This window comes from Larimichthys crocea, chromosome XI, assembly GCF_000972845.2.
Source record: "Larimichthys crocea isolate SSNF chromosome XI, L_crocea_2.0, whole genome shotgun sequence".
In the NCBI taxonomy this organism is placed as follows: domain Eukaryota; kingdom Metazoa; phylum Chordata; class Actinopteri; family Sciaenidae; genus Larimichthys; species Larimichthys crocea.
This window is the reverse complement of record NC_040021.1, coordinates 11,630,915-11,655,754: the sequence shown is the minus strand read 5'-3', so window position 1 is coordinate 11,655,754 and position 24,840 is coordinate 11,630,915. Positions and strand designations below refer to the sequence as shown.

General features: G+C 41.2%; 1 protein-coding gene across 1 annotated transcript; it reads right to left on the bottom strand.

Annotated features, from left to right (window-relative positions):
* Window positions 1-725: 725 nt before the first annotated feature.
* snx17 (sorting nexin 17) lies at window positions 726-24,464 on the bottom strand. Its single transcript, XM_010735262.3, has 15 exons — window positions 23,584-24,464; window positions 19,412-19,486; window positions 17,458-17,575; window positions 15,763-15,827; window positions 13,991-14,101; window positions 12,393-12,483; window positions 9,522-9,609; window positions 6,807-6,876; window positions 6,027-6,119; window positions 5,544-5,747; window positions 3,603-3,731; window positions 3,405-3,482; window positions 3,202-3,276; window positions 3,057-3,098; window positions 726-2,903 (listed from the first exon to the last, which is right to left on the bottom strand). The coding sequence occupies exons 1-15, from the start codon at window positions 23,641-23,643 to the stop codon at window positions 2,784-2,786; spliced, it is 1,419 nt and encodes a 472-aa protein (XP_010733564.1). The 5' UTR covers window positions 23,644-24,464; the 3' UTR covers window positions 726-2,783.
* Window positions 24,465-24,840: the final 376 nt, after the last annotated feature.

Genomic DNA, 24,840 nt, shown 5'->3' with positions numbered 1-24,840 from the left:
GCTGATAATAGATCCACACACAGCCAACAAGGTATGTAGAGCCTGACTGATAAACCAGCTGATGCCTGTCAATATCTGCATTAAAAAACAGTTTGTTGGTGAAGAAGAAACAAGCACTGCAGCAGAGGAATATTATATTTCAGGTAATTTAGGAAACAGTGGTGTCATGACATGCACTGTCCACCAGAGGGCAGTGAAGAGTTTTTAAACTATGAAACTACATTTCTTGTTTAGGTTTTGTGTTTATGTAATAACTGAATATTAGTTTATCAGATAATGTATTTCAAATTAAATCATGGATTCAAATATATTAAATTATCAGAGCTCGGGCAAACCCGGTGGTGCAGCAAGAAGGTTCCTGGTTCAAACCTCGGGATACTCTGGCTTCCTCCCACAGTCCAAAGACATGCACTTAACAGGTTAATTGGTGACTCTAAATTGGCCATAGATGTGCATGTGAATGGCTGTTTGTCTCTATGTGCCCTGTGATGAACTGGTGACTTGTGTGACCCTGATTAGGATAAGCAGTTAGAGAAAATGGATGGAAGTATCAGAGCTCTTTCTTCTCAGCTCCAAATAGCTTCATGAGGTGAGTTCTCTTCTCACCTCGTGGTAGGTGTCTGTCTCCTGCAGACAATTACTTTCAAACTGGCTGTGATGTACCGAACTTGCTGTTTAGAGAGTATGATCTTTGTCAAATTACAGAGACAAGAGAGACATACGGGTTCATCTAATTTCAGAGTTTATTGTAGCATCATGACAGTTGTCACTGACCTTACCACTAAAATCAAAATGAAAGGTGGTGGAATGAATCGAGTCGATACAATGACATTTTCTGTAAAAGTGATGCTGATGATGATGATGCTGATGATAAATGCACTTTGAAGTGGAATTTGGCACCTACACGTTTATTAACATCCAGGAACATTGCAGCTTTCCATGTACTCGATATTGACAGTGGCGTCCACGTCCCCACATAATGCAACTGAAGACCGAGAAGAAGCACAGCAGTGAATTAACAAGACATTTCTATTGAGAACATTGTGTTTACAGTTCTGGCTACCAGTGAGAGTAAAGCTGTTTGGATAGGTTGGCACTGATTTACATTTAGAGGCTTTGAAACACGCTGACAGTGATTTAAAAAAATGGAATGACACGTCTTATAAAAACAGCGGGATATGTTCGTTTTTTTTGTTGCCTGCCCTCCATGAACTTTGTTCACTCCAGCAATTGTGATCTCATTTAGCCACCAAAGCACCTTATCAGCTAAATCCTCTGAGATGATTGGCACAATGTACGTACAAATTACAAATTACAATGAACTGAAGCCCAGGAGAACGCCCCACCCCCCACAACAACAACACTCGCTCGCCTGACAAAGAGAATCGGATGCAAAAATTTGTAAACACTTTCCATTTTAACTAATAAAGTCCCCTAAACATTATGTAAACAATGATACATGTTAGTCCATTTAAACTTTTTGTTCTATACAGCTTAGATTACATTTGATCTATTTGATTACAATAAGCTATTGATGATAAAGTTATTAGTAAATGTTCAGAATACTTAATTGCATGTACATAATATAAAAAGTGACATTGTCATAATTTTTATGTTTATTTTGTGCAAAATGCTTTAGTAAACTATAATTTGGCATTTATGAGAAACCTTTAAAAAAATTGCTTTAAAAAAAAAAAGATGGATTTACAGAGCCTCTTGGAATAAAAAGAAAAATCTCCACACAATGTTAAAAGTCATGCTCAAGCTTCCACTCAAACATTCATCTCCACCTGTAATACTGTGCAAAAGGATGAGTTCAGCAAGTGCAAGCAGCTCGGCCAAATCAACCATCTATCAAGTTCTGCAAGATTCTAGGTAACACTGGCTGACGCTGACGTTTGTTTTTTTTGTTGTTCCAACCAATGTCTGCTTAAATGACAAACCACCGAGGCTAAAAAGTAAAAGTTTAAGGCATCAGACTATTTCTGAAGGCAGTATGAGTGACTGTGCCTCAAACGCGAGCTCAAAACACCACTGGTATTCTTTGCCGAGATATCTGACGGCTTGGCACACGAGTAGAACGACACATGGAGGATCACTGACAGTATAAAAACATGACGTTTTGGTTTATAGCCAAGCCAAAAATTGATCATCGACATAAGTTAAGCCGCTGCTCTGGATACTCTACACTTTTGAGATGGATTTCAACACATTCACGGCGACTCTGGGTCATTTTTTCAGAACTACCCGAGTTCAGTTCTGCTGTATTATCACTAGTGCCAGGTCTAACTAAACATTTGGCTCTCTGGTTTAGGGAGGAACATGCAGCCACCGAGGGAAGAATCCAGGATCTAGCAGTTTTTTTTCATGTAGTTTATAATATATTAATTTACTTTGTACCTCAAGAATTTAACTGCATTGTAGAGCTTCACATTTACTGTGAATCAAACTGAAGCAGGGACAGTAACAGCTTCCCTATTCGAGTACCTGTGGCTTTACCTGCTCTTCACTGCATGTTGCCACACGTTTAAAAAAACAACTTTCGATTGAATATGATTTTAAACTAAAACACAAATCAAGATGAGCTTTTAGAGTCTAAAAGAAAAAAGGACACCGCCAAAGATTAAATGAGAGCTTAAGGCAGCGATTTCTCCAGGAAGAGGCTACAATCTTGCAGAATCGGACGCCATTGTGTGGTCCGCTCGGCTCAGCTCAGCTTGTAATCTTTGTCGTCCCCAGTCGTTGACAGTGGAATGAAGAAAGGGAGGAGGGCGCTTCGGCGGTTACAGGTCATCATCCCCGATTCCCTCGAAAGCATAGTTGCCATGGAAATCATTGCCGCTGATATCGTTTGCCGAGTTGGAGGCGCTGATCCCTCGCAGGGACACGGAGCTCAGCTTGGTCTGAATGGAATAATCAATAGTGTGCTTAACTCTGGACTGACACTGATTTATTAGAATATGTTTCATGTTCAGGGACATTATGTGACACCATCATTCAGTGGTATTGTTATGCCTTTAGCATTCAACTCTCAGATAAAAAAAAAATGTACTCACTGAGAGTTTGACGATTTGTTCACGGTTCGGGTCGGGGGAATCCTGCAGCCAAAAAAAAAAAAAACATGCGTAATGAAATGAATCCTGAATTTTACAAAAAGTCCAAATTATATTCAAAGTTAGGCCACACTGTCGCATTTCTCACCAGTAGAGGGGGAGATTTCACAGCTTGCTGACTGTCTGGCCGGTGGATGGAGCCGTTGTGTCGTTTCCTCAGCATCTAGAAGGTGAAGGAGGACAGCGGTCAAGAAAATAATTCATATTACTGAGAGGGAATCCTGTAAATTGTATGTATTAATGTAAATAAAAACAAATTTAGATTTAAATTTGATGTTCTTCTCAACACACCTTTTTTATGCTGCCGCCTGATTTCTTCACCATTAACTCGTCCACCATCGACTGAAGGCAGATGCTCATCATGATGGCCTGTAATCGCAGACTTAAAGTCAATGAAATGTAGCATACAATAATAGTCACAACAATTTAATGTTCTGCTTAAGCAGAATGCTCGTCGCCCTGTCCTTGACCCTGTAGGCAACTCTTTACCTGTTGACTGGTGATGGTGACCCACTGGAGGCGATCCTTGCTCATTAGATACTCAAAAGCCAGCTCCAGTTTCACCTCGCATTTGGAGGAGCTGCAGGGATTGGTGGTGCCGTTGGCTATTGGGACTTGCTGCAGAGTTGGACAGAAAGATGGAGAGTGAATGATTCAGTCAGAAATTGTTATAAAATAGTTTTATTATTTATGTTTGCTCTATGGACCTTTTTCCTCCATCAAGTTAATATCGCTCTTCTTGTCTGCTGATTTCCATATTTCTTAAAACATCCAAGTTGCATTTTTAAGTCGAGATAAGCTTGCAATTCTACTTCATGACTGGCGGGTCCTGACAGCAGCTAAATCACATTTTCTATTCTTCACCAGTGACATGGAGCCAAATCTTAAGATGACGTGTTGAAAGAATAACACAAATGCAAAGAAAGAAATATGTAGAAATTTAGGATTTCAAACGCCTTCAGCTCACAGAGGTCCCTGAAGGCGAGCCCTCATTCCTCTATAATGGAGCCTGTGCTACTTCCTCTGGGTCAGACACTAGCTGTACCTCTCATGCTAACCACACACACACACAAAGATAACAGAGAAAAAACAAAACAAAAGGTCTGACGCATATACACACACAGCGACTGTTTATACATGTTCTTCCGGACGCAATTTGAGATTCGACTACGAGGGGGGGCTCGCAGCGCTGCACCAAATGAGATGTTTGAATAGTTTGCTGGAAAGGAAAGGGCTCATTAAAATGACTTTGACCTCTGAGAATGAGCTCAGGAATTAACCACCGTGCTGGACAGCGCGGGGGGTTCAGCCTGTAATCAGACGGAGCCAAGATGCATTTTAATTTTAGATGTGTTGCCATGTGTCCGGAGCTCTGTGCAAAATTAACTTCAGGAGGAATCATAAAAGCTTCTGTGATACACGTAATGGCCGCGCTGCTCCAACACTAATGCAGTGCACAAGTGAACTCCTCCAGATCCACAGAACATTATGAAGCCATTTTCACAGAGTGGATAGTACTCCCCATGATGAGTAAACTGGTCTTCATGTCAGTGTTAGGTGAGTTTTATTTCACGTTTTTTGTTATTCCTCATCGATTTGGCAGTTGCACCGTTTTTTTCCCCTCTCGTGTCGTAATTAGTTTTTTCTCTTTTTTGTTTTGCTGACTGTGACAGATTGAGTCTTCTGCCTCCAACGTTTCCTGGCAAATAACAGTTTTCAAGTGACACAGCAACACGCTGCACTGATTAATCACTGTAAATTGTACCTAGGCCCGATCAATCAACCATTGCCATCTGCTGAGCGGAGTCTGACGAATCCTGACAGCATCCCATGTTTAACTGATCGATTCAGCTACTAGGTGACGGTCCAAACATATACCTTCCTTTGCTTTCCTTTGAAGTCTCTGAGGTTCTATTTTTTAAAAGTCTATTCATTTCTTATATTACTGGGGCTGTTAGATGCTTCCTCACGCTGTGTGGCATCAGATTCACTTCTGTCCAACAGGCAATTATCAGTCCAGAGAAAAGGATGCTGCTCTATGTGTGAAGCTGCTGGATCAATACAGCACTACTCTTGTGTGGGCTGCGTGTTTGTGTAATTGGACTGATGAAGACGGATGGTGTGGAGGTCAGCACTTTTAGCAAGCAGTAGGAGTAAAAACTAATGCTTGGCAAGACTAAAGACGTTTGTTTCTGGTGCAGTGGTGAAAGGAGGTTTGTAAACAGGCGACTTCGGAAGCACGGGAACCCCTTGTTGCTTTGAGACGGATTCAAGCCAAAGCTGCTGCGCCTCTAACTCTGCCAGCTCTCTGCCTCCTAATAATATGGAGGGATTCCAATTTAATTATTTCAGAGCTTTAGAGATACAGGCGTGCTTGAAGGTGAATTTACTCATCCTCGCTCTCCAAGTCTCTCACATAATTCCACTTACAGAAGACGTGACTCGCCAACACCTCATGCGTGTGACCTTGAAGCTCCCTTCCTTCATCTGTTCGTTGGGAAGCTTGACGTGGAAGTTGAGCTCGTTGTTGCCGGCGCTGACGATGACTTGGCAGCCCTTCTCGGGGAAGTCGGTGATACAAGGGTCAAACTTGATATAGCCGTAATATTTTAGAGTCTGACCTAAATGGATGAACTGGGGGTAAAAAAAGGAGAATTAAACATTTTTTTTAGATGACTAACCTTTCCAAAAAGGTTGTGTCCACTCCCTGGAGAAAATATGTTGAATTCTCCACTGGATTGGTGTGATTCAAAATTCATATCATGGGAAAAACGAGGCTAATTGCATCACAGAATGCACTCGAGGCACTATTCTCTAAGGTCTACAGATTTATGCTTGGACACCTCAGAGTATCAGCTGGATTCGTGTGCAACACTGTAGAAGCGGAATCACTGAAAAGATGTCCTTGCTTACTTCTTTCTTGGAGCCTTTCTCCTGCAGTGATTTGAGCTGCCTGTGCTGGTCTTTGTTGACGAGTATCCAGCCTCGCTCAATGTCAGACACTGTCTGGTGAAGCAAAAAACAAGAATACATGTTCATATCTCTGCACAAATCAAACACATGGTTGTGTTTCCCCTCGGTACATGTGGGAGAAATCACACCCTGCGCCTTTTTTTATAAACAGTGCAGGTCAGCACATAATTACACAGAAACAAGTACACATGCTTGCAAACACTGTTTATTTTTCTTTGATTCCCTTTTTTAAAAACTCCCTGTGTGCTGCACAGAGGTAACGCTCAGCAGTTCCAGATCTGAATCAAACTTGCAGCCTCAGAAATGCTTAACACAACAGATCACAGTGGACAAAGAGAATCCGCTACTAATAGGCTCACACAAAACACAAAGGAGGTAACAGGAGTTCAAGGTGTTTCAAAGCCAAAACACGCTGACACTGCTATCAGTTAATGGAGGGGCCTCAGGGGGGGTGAATGGACAAAAGCAGTTGGAAGCCACGGGAAGACAAGCGGCTTGATTTAGTTTTCTTGATGCGATGCTTGCACCGGCTGAGCTCAATAAAACACGACAGATGCAAAACAAACAAACAATCTCGTTTAATTTGGATTTTCTGCCTGGTTTCACAGCTCGCAGCTAATTTAACTTTGAAGGGGTTTTTGGGTTTTTTTTTAACACCACTGTTGCAGCTGAAAATAAAACAACAGCGTCTGGTTTAACTAAAGTAATGAAACCTCTTACCTGGGCGTATAGCAAATTCAGGCCGACTCTGTTGTCCATGACATCGGCATCGTACGCCATGTCCCAGTAACTGCAGAGAGAAAAAGACACAGCCTGTCTTTCATCATCATATTTGGCTATCTGCCACCAAGTATATAATCTCCTATGACTCTGTGAAAATGATGGTTTAACTATGACGATGCATGTTTCACAGAGGTTTTTAACGGTTTGTCTAATAACTATTAAAATGGTCTCAGCTCATAAATGAACGCTTTGAAAAAGCCAAAATCAGTCACAGTTTCACGGTGATAATCGGGCCCCAATCATGTTAATGACTTGGCACTGAGAGGGAGTTACAGACTGAATTCCTCAACTCAGTGTCGATAAGTTAGCAGGTGTAAGCATTCGTCTCATGGATTATTTGCAGGTTGAAAGACAGTCCTGTGTTTGTGTGTGTGTGTGTGTTAGGTGGTACAAAGTTTCTGAGGCAGCTCTGTGGTTGTATTAGAGGCTGTTGTTGGCACTTGCAAGCGTACAGAGATGTGTGGGTGCCTCAGGGCAGCCTGAGGAGCGGAGCGTGACGTTAAAATTAATGAATTCAGTTTACAGAGAGGGCTCAGATCTGGGATCACATATTGAAACATGATTACAAAAGATCTTTGAGAACGGTGTTTTCAAGCCCCTGGAAGTGAAATGTCTTTATTTAACCAACGCTTCTTTCATACCTCAGTTTAGGATTATTATCGGCCTTTTTCCTCTCATCTCACTTCGCACTACAGGCGTGAAATTGAACATATCGTAATTGCATGACACGTGGAGTGTGAGTGGATGGAGAAAGTTGTTCAGGCAGATGTGAAGCCTGCTGCCTGCCCACATCAGCAATTCAAAGCTGGTAAGAAGAGAGAAGAAGATTAAGAGACGGTGAAAGGAGAAATGAAGGAAAGGAGAAGGGTGTGTGTGTGTGTGTGTGTGTGAGATGCGTGCTTTAGTTTCAATTAAAGGTGCACTGAATTTCATGAATGCTTTGAAGAACTCATACCGATGAAGAAAACATAATGCAGACTCTATATCTTCATCTGGACAGACGAAAAATATCCTCTGTGAACTTTTTCATTTTTTTTGACCCGATCCTTCTCCTGGATCTCACACACTGGGGGTCTGTTTTTCCTCCACCTCCACTTGTTAGTTCTACATTCATTCTTCCCTCACTGCTCTACACTGCACAGAGAAACTAGGTCAGGAGGACTAAGACTTTCCTTGAGGCGGAAAGAAAGTAAACATCCTGTGTACCTCCGTCAGCAGGAGGCAGGGTGACGAAAGAACAGGGCACAAGAGGAAGTACAAAAAATGTTATGTTGGAGAAGGCAGCAGTCACGAACTTGAGGATGGATGGGGGATATTTTTCATGCAAAGCATTTGTTTGGGTGGTCCACACAAGGATTTGTTTTTCATACTTCTTGTGACATGCAGCCCTTGATGACAGATGCTTATTTCCCTGCACAGACCCTGAACCCTTTTATAACAACCGAAGCTACAGTTCAGCAATGGAACAGTAACTTTAAACCGCAACCGAAGAGATAAATGAACCACAAAGGAAATATTGTTCAAATGCATCATGGAAGATTGTTGATTGTTGGACATTGGTTAGTTTGTACTTAAAGTCTATGTGATGTAAGAATAAAAATGTGTTCTGAGTTTGTCAGACCAAAGAAGAAAGTGTTATTAACCACCCAGCCAAATTTGAATGATTAAAAATATTTGACAACTTTATGAAATTAGGTGTCAAAATCTGTAAAAATGAGCAGTATTCTCAGCTCCAGGACTGTGGGGGCGTGTCCGCTGAATGCTCTGAAGTCACGCCCAGTCATGGGAGCAGTCAGGCAGCCATTTTGAAGCGACTGAAACTTGTCAGATGACTTTGGAAAATGACATAACTAACTTTGAAACATTCTGAGTGAGATGAATTAATCTCTCTCTGCTAGGGGTGCAGGGGCATGCTCAGGGTGGCCTCAGTGTGTCATCAAGCCACCCTTTAGGACCGCCCACAAAATCCTGGACTGAAAACTGGTGAAAAACTGTTTTAACCTCTGACTCCACATTTCAGTAATATATTGTTCTAAGTCTAAGGCAACTATTTTCCAACATACTTATGTATTTTGAAAGAAATCTCAGAATTGCCTTTAGAGATCAGATTAACTAGTCAACAGAGTTTTGTTTCATGTAGCTGGGGTGTTAAAACAAGGGAGGTTGTGAGGAGATTAATATTATATAATTTGATCAATTCTCAAATATGTTGCTTTGCTGCTCCGACATCACATTCTTGTCCCCGTCTGATCTCTGACTGACACCACTTGTCTCGTCGTGTCGCAAAGTAAATTGTAAAACAAATGACTCAGGTCCCCTTTTCAAATTAACTACCACTTTGCAGAAAGTGGCAAAGTCTGATAGGTAGCCTGTGGTTAGGCTAACTGCTGCTCCGATGCAATAACAACAAGTGCATCACTGCAGATAAGGAATGAAAGGAGCAACACCCAGATTACAAAAAACATAAGAGCAGATGGAGTTTATGTACTGCTTACCAAAACACAAATATCTGACCTGCTTCTTTACAGGATTAGATAAATAACACATGAATACTCTGGCCAATGAATCATAGCTATAATTACATGTGGGGGAGAGCACTTTGGGAGGGACGTGAGGAAACTCAAAGTCATGGTATGAGCAGGTGGTGGGTACCTTTTCCGTAGGAGTATGTGAAATTCAGAGCTCCGCAAGCTGGTAATGGATACATAAGGCAGCTCAAACTCCTGCAGCTTCCGCACAACTGAGAGAGAGACACAATGCAAAGAGAGAGAGAGTAAGGAACAAACACAGCTCCAGTTAAGTCCCAAGGACATTTGGATAATGATGGTGACAACAAACAACAAGGGATGGGAGAGTTTGATCTCACACGTACGTGTGTGTGTGTGTGTGTGTGTGTGTGTGTGTGTGTGTGTGTGTGTGTGTGTGTTGTCCCTAATCTGCAGCTGTTTCACTATGGCCCGTTCCCTAAGGAGAGTGAAGGAGATCTCAGGTGCTTGCTGATGATGTTGCTGCTGGGTTTCTAGGCGCTAATAAACATGCACAACAGTACAGATTTGATGACTGTACAGAGCTTTCGTTCGCCATTAGGTTTGTTAAAAGTGTGTTTACTCCTTTATGGGCAGAGATGCTGAGCGCAGAAACACATGCTTGTTGGCAACAAGCAACACATTGATGTTGGAAATCTCTGCAGGAATAAAATAAATAAATAAAAAGAACAAATACAAACTGAATGCATAAATTGTTTTGGAACATCGTCGGGGGGGATGAAATAAATAAACATAAAATGAGAACGAGAAGACAGCGACTGCTACTTCAAACTGCATACTTGTTCTTCTTGACGCATCTTTGAATATTTTGCAGCATATATTGATTTACACACAGACTTCTGGGAAACTTGATGCCTGTCCGAGTGGAATTGACTTCTTCTAGCCATCCTGTTATATCAATACTCACTCCCACCAGTTTTGTTTGATCCGAGGCCTGCTGCGCCGGATTTATACTAGTAGTGGAGTCATATTTGAACACGTGGCCTCTTTTTCATACCGCTCAGAATTTCAGATTCGAACTGTGCCAAGAATATATAACATGCCTGCAATATTTAAAGATTCCTCCTAGTTCACCTGGCACAGTTTTCAGCCTGGAATGGATTTGGCGTGAGGAGTGGGGGAGCGTTTGGCAGGTGGAAGACGAGAGACCGGAGAAGAGAACCTTTTGGAATTGAGGGGGATTTGACCTGACAAGGCTGTGATGAAGTGGAAAAAAAAAAAAAAAAAGGATTGGAAAACTGAAACATCTTGATGTGGAAAAATCTACGCCTGTGCCGCTGTGGCATTCCTTGTGACAACAAATGCAAATATTCAACTGTGATTTGCATTCACGTCGTTACTTGTAAGTAAAAACAAAATACGGCGGCACCTTCTGAGTGCTTTCTCTGAGCTGTTACCACCGCTACACTTAAATAAACAACTCAAAGAAACAACTAAAAGAGCTTAAAGATTGCTAATAATCTGTGCTTAAACTGCTTAAGCTGTTCCATAAGTCAGGAAAGAGAGGAACGAGCTCAGAATTATGTTAACATAGTGAGCAGCACGAGGTATATAGACATTTATGTACATTTAAAGTTGAACAAGCTGACATGCAAACAATTGAAACTCTCTTTTGAGACCGTATGGTGACCTTTATATTACCTATACATTATAATTATTGTTCGCATCGCTGTTCCTGATTTGTCCCCCAAACAAAGACAGAAGTAAAAAACTGAAACTGATTTTGTTCAGATTCAGGATGTTTGTCGTCCTTTTTGTAGAATGGACGCTTCGTTACTTGTGAATGTTCTCAGAAAGAAAGGGAACGACATGGGCTGCTGTTGTCTACATGTTATCAATATGTTACTGTGCCATGGTTCCATTGGTCCGGCCCACTTGAGATCAAATTTGTTTGTATGTGGCCCATGAAGTGAAAGAAATTTGACACCCCTGCTATACATTATATTGAATATAGAATGTGTAATATGCATACAGAAGATGAGAAAAAACTAAAATAAAAAAGGTATTTGTGTAGCTCATACAAATACATCTGCTTGTTATTGTGGAAATCTGGATAGTCTGCTGAAATGGCAGAGTCTCCTTGCAGCCTTTCTGGAAGAATGACTTCATTAATCAGAAGTTGGCCTGTGAATGCCATTTTGCAGCCGACACAGGTGTCAGATTTTAGAGCTACAACAAATGCATTCTCAACACACTGCACACAGCCCAAAGTGTGAGCTCACGCCACTCTAAACACTGCATGAACCAGCCAATACACACACGCACACACACGGAGTCTGGCTCTCGCTGAGCTTCTGAGCACCGAATAAATTAATTATGTGTTTTTGCCAGAAATACAGATTCAGATACAAGTTCTAACTCTCCGGGGCGATGCAATTCTTTTTAATTAAACTGTGGTACCGAACAGTGAGACAGATTAACCGGGCTGGTGAACTGGTGCCAGAGCCGACGCTGTGCGCTTCACTGTCAGGAATTTAGAGTAAAAAAAGAAAACTAAAATCAGAAGCATGACATTGCAGTTCATAATTCTCTTTGGTTACCCAGAGAGTTATTCATCAGTGAAACATAAACATTTCAGCTTTTAATTATTTTGCTTCTCTGTTTGTAAGAATCTTTGTCCTTGGCTGACCTGATAAAGTAAGTTTACACTGTTTTATCAAAGTGCTAAGTGTGCTGAACATTTGGTTTCCCTCGATAAACAATACTGATTAATCTGATGGTTTCCAACTGCAGTGTTTCGAAGACAAACAGGAGCCATTCAGATGGAGCCCCTCAGAAAATACATTCCAGGGTGACTCTAAAATAATCAGCACGAATGAATCATGAATTTCCTTCTCTCTCCCATTTTATTAACCAATAATTAATCATATGAATGGGACATTATACAGAATACTCTCCATTTGTAATGACAGGGAGATCGAAGATGTTTTCATCTCGTGTTTCTCTGATTCTTTAGGAAACGTGTGTTCGGACTTACATGTTAAACCTCCGTCCACACCCTCACGGACGAGGAAGAGGCTGAAGTAACCAACAAGGTCATCTGGAAGGTCGAGCTTTGTTGCAACAGCCTGCACGGAGACGAGAAAAAGAGAGATTTTTTTTTTTACACTCAAATTCAATTAACTGATCCCTTTGTCTGATTTTTTTTCAGTAAGTTAAGAGGAAAGATAAAAAATGTTTGAAGACATAAAAAACCCCAGCTCGGTATGAAGTGTAAAGATTGTGGCAACATTCCAGTAGATCAAAAACTAGGATACAACCACAACCATCCTTTAACATCTATTATACAACCATCTCTAAAATGATATAATGTGTCGTAAAGAGCATCAATTTTAAGTTCAGAAATATTGTTTTCTCAAGCTTACTTGCTACATTAAAAGTCCTTTTATCATTGTATTTGTTTGCCAAATATAACCAACTAAAACTGACTCTGCCTGCTTTTTAGTTGATTTAGTTGAGTTTCTATTTTTATTCATTATGAATGAAATTCATGCAAGATAAAAGCGTTTTGCTGATTGCTTACTGATAGGAAAACTTTTCATCAGGAGAATAATAATAATAATAATAATCTTTTTTCAAGATCTGTACAAAGCTTATTGTTAATCTCACACCGGACAATGGATTTCTCCGTGATAAAAATAGAGTGCTCGTATGTGTTCAGCACTTTCCTTCCCTTTAATTCAACTCCCTCTCTCGTGTGCAACTGTTGACACACACACACACACACACACACACACACACACACACACACACACAGCGTGAAAGTGAGATATACTCTGCTCCGAGACCTGCCGCGAAAAGAGGTTAACTGTGGTTAACTTTCATAAGTGCGCTTTAACAAGGCTGACTTATTGACCAGGAGCAACAAGGAACATCAGGACATAATGATAAAACGCCAGCATGTTTACTGTGATGAGTTATTTTAGAGTGTGTGTGGTTACGGTCAATCGAGAGCAGAGGTGGTGGCTGCACTAAGAGGTTCGGTCGCTGTAAATGTGTGTTTGCTTTGATATCTCAGTGAGTTATTTCGTGGTTTCCTTCTGGGTGATACTTGTCGCACTATTTAATGTGTTGTGCTCAGTTTTATTTCATGTCACCCGATTTTGTTTTGTGATTTTCGTGAGTTAGAGCCACTTCATAAAGTCTTTTGGTCGTTGCTTTGGCGAAGGAGGTCTGTATGAATGAATGTAACTTGATTTGATTTATGACAGGGTCTGTAAAACATCAGAGCTTACAGGAGAAAAAACAGGATGTGTGTCAGCTGTTATGAAAAGTAGAGATAAAAAGTCTACTTAAACATACATAAACGCAACGGAGGTTGATAACGAACCATAAAAATAAATCATAACAGGAAGTGATATCAAGACTTCTGATTACTTGCAGAGTTAATCAGCTCTAAGTCATATAATTACCTCTACACACATTTTTTTATTACAGCTGTGCTGCACTTTTGGACATGTGGATCTTTCCTTGCAAACTTTTTTTATTACCAAATTAAATTACAAATCTCTGCATGGTACATACTAAGTGAAGTGCTGGATGAAAAACTGTGCACTTATGCAGTGTGCCACTTACATCAAGGACATCCTCCGTCTGATCCGAGGTCAGAATGTTGACTGTAACCTTCTGACCGTTGGAGAGGCAGATGTCTAGAGCGACTTCTTCTGTGGGAATCTGCTGCGTCTCCTGTGGGAAAGACACACGACATAACAGGCTTTCAATCAGCTCCGTGTTTTCATTCCTGACGTTCAACAACAAAATTATCTCACCGAAGCATGTGGGTAGAAAAAATACAACAACATGGGCATAATTGGAATCAGCGGGACAAGAAACAAGAAGTATTGAAAACAATAAATAGAATCCTTATCAAGATTTTCAGATGGAGGGAGGAGACACAAAAACTAATTTCTCCTTGATGAGGATCATTTTTGTGCCACAAATAAAAAGTCTGACTGTTTATTGGCGCAGACAGATTTATGGCTGAACTAAATCATGTCAAAACATAATGTATGTTAACAAAAGTAGCAGCCAGATTCATGTTTATTCATCAGCAGGTGCAACTTTTATATTCACTAACTTGTAATGTATTAATCGATTTAGCAATTATTCTCCAAATTAATTAATTTATCGTCTATCCCAGATTCCTAAAATCCAAAGCGATGTCTCATTTTCTCCGACTAACAGCTAAAACCCAAAGATATTCACTTTACAATCATTAGGAAAAGGAGACAAAATGATTACTAGAAAAAGTATTGCACATTAATTAGTCACTCAACTAATTCAGTAATTGACTAATTGTTGCAGCTCTAGTAGTTCCATCCATTCATTCCCCTGCTCTAAGCTCACACACACAGACAGACAGGAAGGAAACTGTATTCATTAGTGCTACTGTGTTTGTGCTTCTGTTCATTCCTTAACTGAATAAGGCAGACAATGGAACAAAAACCACAAAAAAAAGAAAGAAAAGAAAATCAATGAATTGCAAGTAAAATAAACCAAACTGCCAAAACCTATAAATATTTCAAAAGTCTAAATAATAGCTGAGCTGATATTAAGGAGTGCGGAATCTTAAAGTGGATAACCCCAGCTTCTCCTGTCCTCAGGCAAAGTCCTGCCAAAGTTCTGCTATATCATCTTATCTTCCCTGTTCCCTCAGCGGGGAAGGGGCCACCGAGTACATCTCTACCACTAAAGATGCGACCTGCTCTAAATGAGAGAGAAAGACAGAGGAGGGCGCGACGTGGCCGCAGACAGATGAATCTGTCCGTGAAGGTTATTGGATTTACAGCACCTCCTGGCAACGCAGGTCACAGCTTGAAAGATGACAAATCAAACCTCGCTACCTGCTCTGAAGAAGACTGACACGCCTACTAACAGCATCGTCCACATCAGCCGATATTTGTTTACATTTTTGTACTGCAGTGCAGACAGAGTTTTTCGGCAAATCTGGTGGGATGAATCAGTAGTTTTTAATAATATAATCGTTCAGCAGAAGGATCCAGCTCCCACACACGATGCAGCCATGTAATTCCTGACGTCGTCATTTCACATGTTTCTGCATGTGAGCCAAACCCAATCTGACACATCGAATCAACCACTGTACGAGCAGAGATGACACAAGCCTTGACGAGAGCGCACGTCGCCACAAACTGACACAAATGCTAAGAATACAGCTACCTCACTCGGCCACACTGCCATAAGTAATTACTGTCCGAGAAATTATTGCATCAGCCTTTTGGTTGGAGGAGCACGCCCTGCCTCCACACAGGCCTGCTGACCATAAAGGAGCCTTATGCTACCTGCATTAGAGTGTTTGCAGTAGATTCAAACAAACAAACACCACCAACCTGCTGTGCTTTTCTTAAGAAGCTGTTGAACATCTCACTGGCTCCGAGCAAGGGATCCTGACGCACTGTAAAGAAAAGAAACAAACAAACATGAGAGAAGAGAAAATAGCAACATGAGTATAGAATTAGTCATCACTCACAAGATAAACAACAAGTCAACAACAAACATGTTTGGTCTTGGTTCTTATCTTAGCTTAACACAAACGTCCTGGGGCCCAGCCATTTCCCAATTGTTCTTAATTTTTCCACACAGTTTATTTTTGAAATGGGTGTGACCTTTTTAAAACATTTGTCACAGCAATTTAGCTTAAAACGCAAAAAAAAATTACTTTATGTAGAAAGGTCAGTAAAAAAAAAAAAGAAAAAAGAATGAACTTGTTTTCTGGCATCGGTTCAATCAACTGTCAATTATTACAAACCGGCTTCATCACGTGATCAGCCCAAGATTTGGTAAACAAAAGACAAGATGAACAACATTGTTTGGCAAATCTGGTTTGTACTGAGGCAGTTTAAAGTTGCAGAGCAGTGCATTTAATTATCTGCATGATAACCCTGTATGAACAATAGGAGAGAGTGTGTGTGTGTGTGTGTGTGTGTGTGTGTGTGTGTGTATGTGTATGTGTATATCAGCCTGTAAGCTATTGTTCTTTTAAAAAAAATTTGTCTAACTATTTGACAAAATGTCAAAGTTCTGATCCATCTGCGTCAGAACAGATTGTGTTTGTGGGGCTTCATTTTCCATAACTATGTAAAAAGCCATGATGTAACCAAGTGAACTTGTAGCCAAGAACACCCTGTGTGCGTATGCTCCCAGACTATGAGCAAATACACACTCGAACAACGCTTCCTTGTTCTGCTGTAACTGCCAGTGCTTGAGAGGATTAAAACAAACCCTCTGCATCGCTGCCAGTTCCACTTATCCATGTGTGTGTGCAGAAAGTTCACCCTTCGACCCGTTTACGAAATCTGGGCAATATGCTGTGAAACCTCCCGTATTGGGACATGAAACTTTTCTTAAACATGATTTAAGACATGCAAAAGAAAGCTATCAAAACTGCCATGAGGCATGTTTACTGAAAAAATAACCAGTGTGTCTCTCCTGGTGTAAACACCGGAAAAAATGAATTATTCAGAGAAAAGCCAAGTATGTGTCCCGAGAGGTGACACATCATCATCGCTAGAGGATCCAGACCCATAAAACTTTTTAAAAACCCTGAAATCCTGACAAAGGCTTTATTTTTTCATCAGGTGTGTCAGCACAACTCTGCGGGAGGCTTTAGCTCTGTGTCGTGGCTTCACTCTGTGCTCAGATCATCAATTCTTTTGAGTGAAAACACTTTTATGTGGCATAAGGAGAAAAAACTGATGACTTGGACTTGCCACAGACACGAAGCCAACTCATTCTTGCGATTGTTGTGGGGAAGCAAACATTTCAAGGAAATTTGTGCTCTTGTTCTGGTTCTTTTTTTTTCCTCTTTCACAACATAAAAAAACACAAAATCTCCCCCCGCTGTACTCAAACGGGGGAAAATAAATTGTCAGGGATCCGTGTACTGCAATTCACAGAAGAATGGTATCTAATTTAAAATCTGACAAAAACAACCACGTCGGAGCTGGAATTTAAATTCAGACAGAAACGAGGTGAAATGCAACACAAGCCATCTGTATAAAGTCCATCCAGCATGAATAACTTACCAGCCTGCATGTATTTCTCCAGCTGTTCTCGTCTCTGTTCGACCTCAGCAGGAGTCAGCGTGAAGATCTTCTTTGGAGGAAACGCAGGCACCACATTGCTGCCATATTCTTTCTTTATCTGTTTGGACAAAACACAAGATGTGAAGGTGAAGCTGCGGACTAACAGCCTAGAACAGCCTGCATTTCTCTTTCTTTTGACAATTAAAGAGAAACAGATAGCCCAGTTGATTTTTTTTAAGTCACATTTGGAACATCTGTGAAACCAGATATACAAGTTCATAGAACTAAACCGATTACTTTCAGCACAGAGAAGCAGCATCTTAAATTGAAGTGTTGTGGATTCATTTTTCTATGAGGTACATTCATGCTGCTGAAGCTGAGATGAATCACAGGTTTATTTTAAGCCCCGTTTCAACGACTAGCTAGTGGAGTTTCCGTGCATAACACACACAGAGACACATCTGGAACCTTGAATGTCTAGTCATTCCAAGTTTACTTTGTCTTCCAGCTTCTTGACTCATTTCTTCCCATTTTCTATCATCTGAGAGCTGGGAGCTTTGAACCGTGGAAGTCTTAAAAACTAAGCCCTTAAAATCACACGTCAAATTTGCTTTCATTTTTAACCTGTATGTTTGCTGCAGGGCAAAAAGAAAGCTGTACGTCATATTCATCATTAGAAATTCACTTTTTTTTTCTCATTAGAAAACACTCAGGGCCTGCACATATGGCATGATGAAGGTTGGCCCCAGTGGGCACTAGAGGAAGAGAGGTGATTTTCACCTCAACACGCTGCCCTTTGGTATTTTCACTATGTCAGAAGCAGCACTGGTTACACATACAAATCAGCTATGCGCAGGTTAGTGATGCAGCAGAGTCAGTATGAGCTCGTAGGGCTTCTTTTTTAGCAAAGCTCGCCCTTGTTTTCACTGTTGGCTTTAATGGTGCTCCGGATCTGGAAGACACGTGACCTTATTGCGTGTCTTTATGCAAAAGACGAAAAACAAGAGAGACGATTAACAATCAAATTTTCACAGCGATAACTGGCTGGAGTGTGCGCCCGCCGACGCAATCACTGCTTTTTGGGGTCATGCGTACGCCACAGGAAGGTCCCCTGTGGGGTTGGTTCTTAAAGACTCGAGTGTGCCTACCCCACACCCTGTTGCCAGGCAACGGAAACTGTCAGACTGGATAACACAGACTTGAGGATGGAGATAGCAAAGTTTGGCCCTTTCTTGCTTATTTATTAACGTGTGAAAAACAGGAGACTGGGCACTTCTATAAGACTGTGTTATATGCAGTGCTGTATTTTTTTTTTCTTCCATAGAACAAAGGCAGAAATATTCAGCAAATAAATCCATCTCTTACAGACAATGCAGCTACCTCTGCAACCGTTTGTTTCCAAAAATGTATGTTAAGCACTTTTACAAGTAAGTTCATTTTGAACCACAGAACTTACAGAAAAACAAGTCGGTGCTGAACACGCTAATTGCCTAATAACAGCTCTAACAAATAGCTGTGGCACTGTGTAAAGCTTCACCGAGGCAGAGACCCAAAAAAATGCTTAAGACCAGGCAACTCAACACTTTCCAACAACATTTCTTTTTCAGATTAAGTTCCTTTTCCCAGCAGGTGAAGTGAAAGAAAGGCCAAGAACATTCCTTCCATGTCGCGCACCCCCTCCAACCTCCTCCAACAATACTGCCTATTTACATGCAATAAATCGAACTCCGAGAGGAATAACAACGCGAGGCTTCGAGCCAAACCGTGCCCGTGATTGAAAGTGATGCGAGGCTTGGCTTATCGACCATATGACACAAAGACGAGCGAAAAGGTCACACCGGGCGGGATGTGGTGGCATTTGAACAGCTTTCAGTGCACTGCGCACGCAGGCCAGTCGATTCTGGTCCAAAGTACACTGACAGCAATGGGCAGCTCGTGATGCTTGAAGACTTACCTGTTCATGGAGGCCGAGAAGTTGACTGTAGCGTACCCGACAGTGCAGCACGCCATTGACGTGGATGTTGTAGGCCTGAGGGAGAGAGTGAGTAAAAATTTAAATGTGAGGAGAAAGATTGTATAAAGGTCTGTCTGAAAAGCTAAAAATGTCTCAATAAAGAAAGGAGTTAATGTGGACATATAGATAAATTTATCTTCAAACTAATGCATTAGTCCAAAGCTGACTGTTCTTGATGTCAGTTTATGAGTGCAAAAATAAAACCACAGCTGGAGGAAGGTGTTGCGACAATAACCGCATCCTGCACCTTCACTACTGATTTCCCTCAAAACAACCAACATCTCCATCCATTTCATCTTATCTCAGCACCGAGTGTTTCCTCGCTCTTTGTTTTCATTGGGACGAACAAACAAATGAAGTGTGAATAGGATGCAGTCAAACCCCGCTGGAAAACAGAACCTGCTGCACATTTTCCGATCAAAACAGATTCTGCTCGTAATACTCAGATGACACCAAATACAGAGATATGCGGATCACACGTGGGGGAATCTTTAATTCTTTCTCTGAGACATCCCCATGCTTGTTTTGACAGACATATCACTGGACACTTCTCTGCAAAAACCAATATTTGGATTCAGCAAACCCAATATCTGTTTGCCATTAAGTTTGGAGCCAATCTCAGAAATAAAAATCCATTTTTCATGTCAGACGGTTCATTAAGTGTCAGGAATGATACTAAACCATAAAAATAACAAAATGATACTTTAGTAATGCCTTCGGGAAAGGGGGAAAAAAATTTTCTCATGCAGGCTTGCTTACAGAAAGGCATCCTTGAACTTTCCTAAAAATATGTTTTTCCCAAGGTACTAAAGGACTACTTGAACCACCAATCAACCCCGCCACTCTAGATACCAAAAACTGACCTCGTTCTTTAGAGAAAATTCCTCAAAAACATGAAACCACCGCAGCACCACCGAGTCTATCGACAACAACAACACGTGGTCAAGAACTGGTAAAGGTTTGGCAAATATTGGGTGAGTTGCAGCTGCTACGTCCTAAAAATCAAAATCATTACATGACAGGTCAACTGTCCTTACTCTTGCTCGTCACGTGTAGCTAAATTTAAGATTTTTTTAAATTACTTTTTAAGAAAAACAATCTGACTGACTTATTATGATTATGGCATTTCCGTTACACGGTATAACTTTCATTTGCTATGAAATATGAGCTTCCACTAAGCCGTATGCAGCTCTGGCTGCAGATGAGAGGAAGTGCGTTTTGTATGCTCGTCGAAGAGATTTCCCATTTGGGTGTCAAAGCACAAACTGTCCATGCTTTAATCTCCTTCCTCTTCTGTCTCAATGATTATTTATAGTCATCGTGGTGGGTCATCTGTCAAAACACACGCACACACACACAAAAAGAGTTTTGAAGACTCCTCACCACACTGTTTGCAGTACGTGCCATTGCTGACCTAGAATACACTATCAATAAGAAAACAAAGTACAAACCAAAACTTCTGGAGGGAAAGAGGAAGGCTAAAGAATTTGGAGAGTGGCCATCGAATGAACTGAGAGATGTGTGTGTGTAGGCAGAATTCAGGCAGGAAGGAAGAATGAGTATGCAGAATGTCTTGGCTCTGTTTGATAACACACAAAAATGACCCTCAAGTTTTTTTTTTTGTGTGAATTGTAAGCAGTTCAAGTCGGGGACAGTCCAACAGGGCAGATTGCCATGAATAGAACAGCTATGATCTATCGCTCTTTTACGCATTCTTACTCGCAACCAGTACGAATTTTAATCTTCGGCAGATCGTAAATATTTTGACTCGATGAGGACCTCACTAAGATACTACTGGAAACAAAACAGTGTCTATTTAAAACACATTTGCACAGCCGTCACTGTTGATCATTGCCTATTTACAAAACCCTTTGCACCTCCATGTGATTCACATCATGTGACGTATGTGTAGGAGTCATCTGAGATTATATTGTTTATACTCACTGTTACATGCGGGCTATTAAAGGCATGCTGCTGAGTATGATTTCCACTGTTTGCAAAACTATAAACAGAAACAGGTGAACTTGCTCATATCTAAGCCCCGAGGGTCCTCATCTGTAAATGAGTCACCATCGCTTCTCTTTTACATCCACACACACACACACACACACACACCTGAAAACCTTACTATAAAGCCACACACGAACCAGAGAGAAAGATAGAAGACCACTAGACAAGAGGAAGTGTGAGTACTCAAAAAATAAATAAAACCTTTGTCTGTGCTTGCACAGGAATCGCGCCACATTTAAAAAAAAAAAAAAAAAAAAAAACTGCAGCTCTTGTTATTCTAAAAGACTTGTGCAAACTCTGCAGATTCTGTGGCCTACTGGTTCCAAGGTACACGGCCCATCTCTCGGCATTATAATCAAGCAAAGTCCCTTCCTGCGGGCTGGTAACAGGAAGGTCACAATGACAGTCACAGGACTGCCAGCTAAGAGGTGAAAAACCAGTCGCTTTAAAATTCTCACTGCAGTACGGGGCGAAAAAAAAAAATGTGCTCAGCCAGGTGGAACGGAGCCAGAGATGGTGGCACCTGAAATGCTCAATTTTAGATACATATTGACTTTAAACAGCGAGAGAGGAGGTGTTTGCAGAACAGTGCAAGAGCGGCAAATAAACTACATTAGATTAAAAAAAATCGAATATCTGCACACCATGTTCTCTGCTTCTACAGCAAGTATACGGATGCATTCCTGTCTGTGTCTAAAGCTCACTGCGTACTTCTTGAGGGAGCGGGGACACTGAACACACTGACATGTTCAAATATTAATGAGCTTATTCCAGGTTTTTTTCCCCTCCCTCTCTCCCTCTCTCTCTCTCTCTCTCTCTCTCTCTTTCTGGAGCACATGGAGTCAAGATGGAGAATAGTTATTCGCAGGTGTGTGACACTGAGAAGAGCCAGCGCGATGTCACGTGGCAATCAGATGTCACAGATGTTGTTTCAAAAACATCTGGCGAATAAAAGAGTAGCTGCGCTCTCCTCTGAATCGTCTCATACTAAATCTTTTTGCCGTAGGATTGGAGATATTTCTTTTTTTTTTTGTTCATATCATATCCATAAGTGACAGGAAATAAACAGTTCCCTAGCAACGTAATTACTTCATGAATTGTTCTGGTTTGCATGCATGTTAACAGACACATTCACACGACTTTGTCTAAAAATCAGTGGGAAACATTGAGTTGTCAATAATTCTAGACAATACCACCTCTGTCACACATTAGCATGACGTGTCCTGGTGTTGATGAGGGGAAAAAAAACAGCATGAAACATACACAAAATCATAAAATGGTTTGTCCTTAACCAGCCTCTATGGATAACCCTCTGTGAGCACTTGCAGAGCATGTCTGCTTAGTGTGTCAAGGCAACACGAAGCGCCTTCCCGAACACAATGGCAATCCAGAAACAGAGGTGAGGCAAAGAAAAATAAGCACACAGTTATGGATATGGGAGCCTGCTGTGCAACAACCAAAGGCAGGGATGGTGGAGCCACAAATTATTGCTGCTGCTCTCGACGTGCTGTCAAAACTGCTTTATATTTTTTAAAACTATAACTGTCAGCTGAGGGGACTTGATAATTAACCTAAAGCAACGTGGGCTGTGTTTTTCTCTAAATAACAAGGAGTGTTGTGATATCATGAAAGCATTTTAAGTGCTGAGTCAAACCTTTTAAAAAACAAAAAAGGGAGTCTGCTGTGCCTTGAGGTGAGGAATCAGAGCTCGGGGCCACACTTTAAGTCTCCTCAGGTGGCTTTGACAGTAAATGACAACTTCAAAAAACGCAACACCACCACCACCAGTGTGCAATATTTTGCAGCCACATGACAACACCTACCAAATAAAGCCCAATGTTGAATCATGATTAAGACCAGGGGGGGAGGTCACACCCCTACTGATTCAGCTGGTGTAGGTCAAAAACACTTTTGCCTCAACTTCCTCATGTTTTCTCTAACCTAACCTCTGTTGGCTGTATCCATATGAAACCCAGTGCTTGCATATATGATATAAAAATGAGCATTTTGTGTCGTCACTGATCACTACTGATCGACAGTAAACACACAAACTCGTGCTGACATTATTGAAAGAAACAAAAACATGCATTTATCATACTCACCACATATGTTGATCCATTTTCTCCCGAACGAACCTCCGTTTCGGGTATGGAAAAATGCATTTTCTTCTTTTTTATTTTAGCTCGAAACACAGCCTGCTAACCCCCGACGACAAAGTCCTCAGACGCCACCACAGAGAGCTTACGATGGAGAAGAAGACACACACACAGTTTGCCCACAAAGTCCACTGCAGTGACTGTCGGCGGTGACTACAGAGGAGGAGGAGGGGGCTCTCTCACGGTTCATCCACTGGTTTGTAAGTCCGGGGAAAGCGGTGCCAGGCTTTGGAGGAGAGTCCCGACGACTTTAATATGTGGCCAACAAACTCATGTAGCCAAACTAGCTTTCGCATAAAACTTCTCCCACGTCAGTGTCAAACTTTTCCCACTGCCGTTCCCGCAGCAGCCATGTTGAAAGTGTTAAGTAATTACACCTTCACTACTGGCGTTAAAATAACAACCCCTTTTTTGTTGTTGTAAAAAAGCCACTTTTTTGGGGGGGCTGAGAACTTAAAACCACTTACTGTGAATATCTGAGTTTCAACGTACACAGGTTAACTCTGTTCATTAAACCAAGGTGAAGTTTCCGGATAAAAGGTGCAGTTGGTTCCTGCAAACAAACACAGCGTCGCAGAGCCGTTGGTAAGGAAGAAAAAAAAAAAAAAAAAACCTTTCGATATATTTGAGGAGACAGTTGCACTTGTTGTGTGGTTTTGCTTGTTTTTTTCCCGCCTCCCTCTCCTACATTTGCTGATGAAAAAGCTGTACGGAGGTAACTCATACACAAAAATGTGCTAGAAAGCGGCAGAGAAAGCGGCAGATGTAGCCGGGGCCGTCAAGCCATCCTGTGTTCAGTGTATCTGCTGCTCCATCAAGGGGCATTGCAACAATCCTTCTGGGCTGAACCAACTCGTTTTTCAACCGAGGGGGGTGCTACACTCTTCGCGGGTGAAGAGAAAAACAACAAACATCCGCATAATTAGCATAATATGTCGATTTTTGACGACATAACTATGACATATAGTTTAATAAATATATCACAAGCGTTATTTAATATATTTTATGTGTGGTAAAAAAAATCGCCATATTTGAACTCCCCTCTTCATTTGGCGCAACCCAAAGTGACAGTGAAAGCGCAGTCAAAATTCATTAGAGTCAGTAAAAAAAAAATGCGCCTAGCTTTTGTCAACAATGTTGGAAATGTGATCAAATAATACTCTTTATTTTTTTACACGTTTGTTGCAAAAAATCTATATTTTA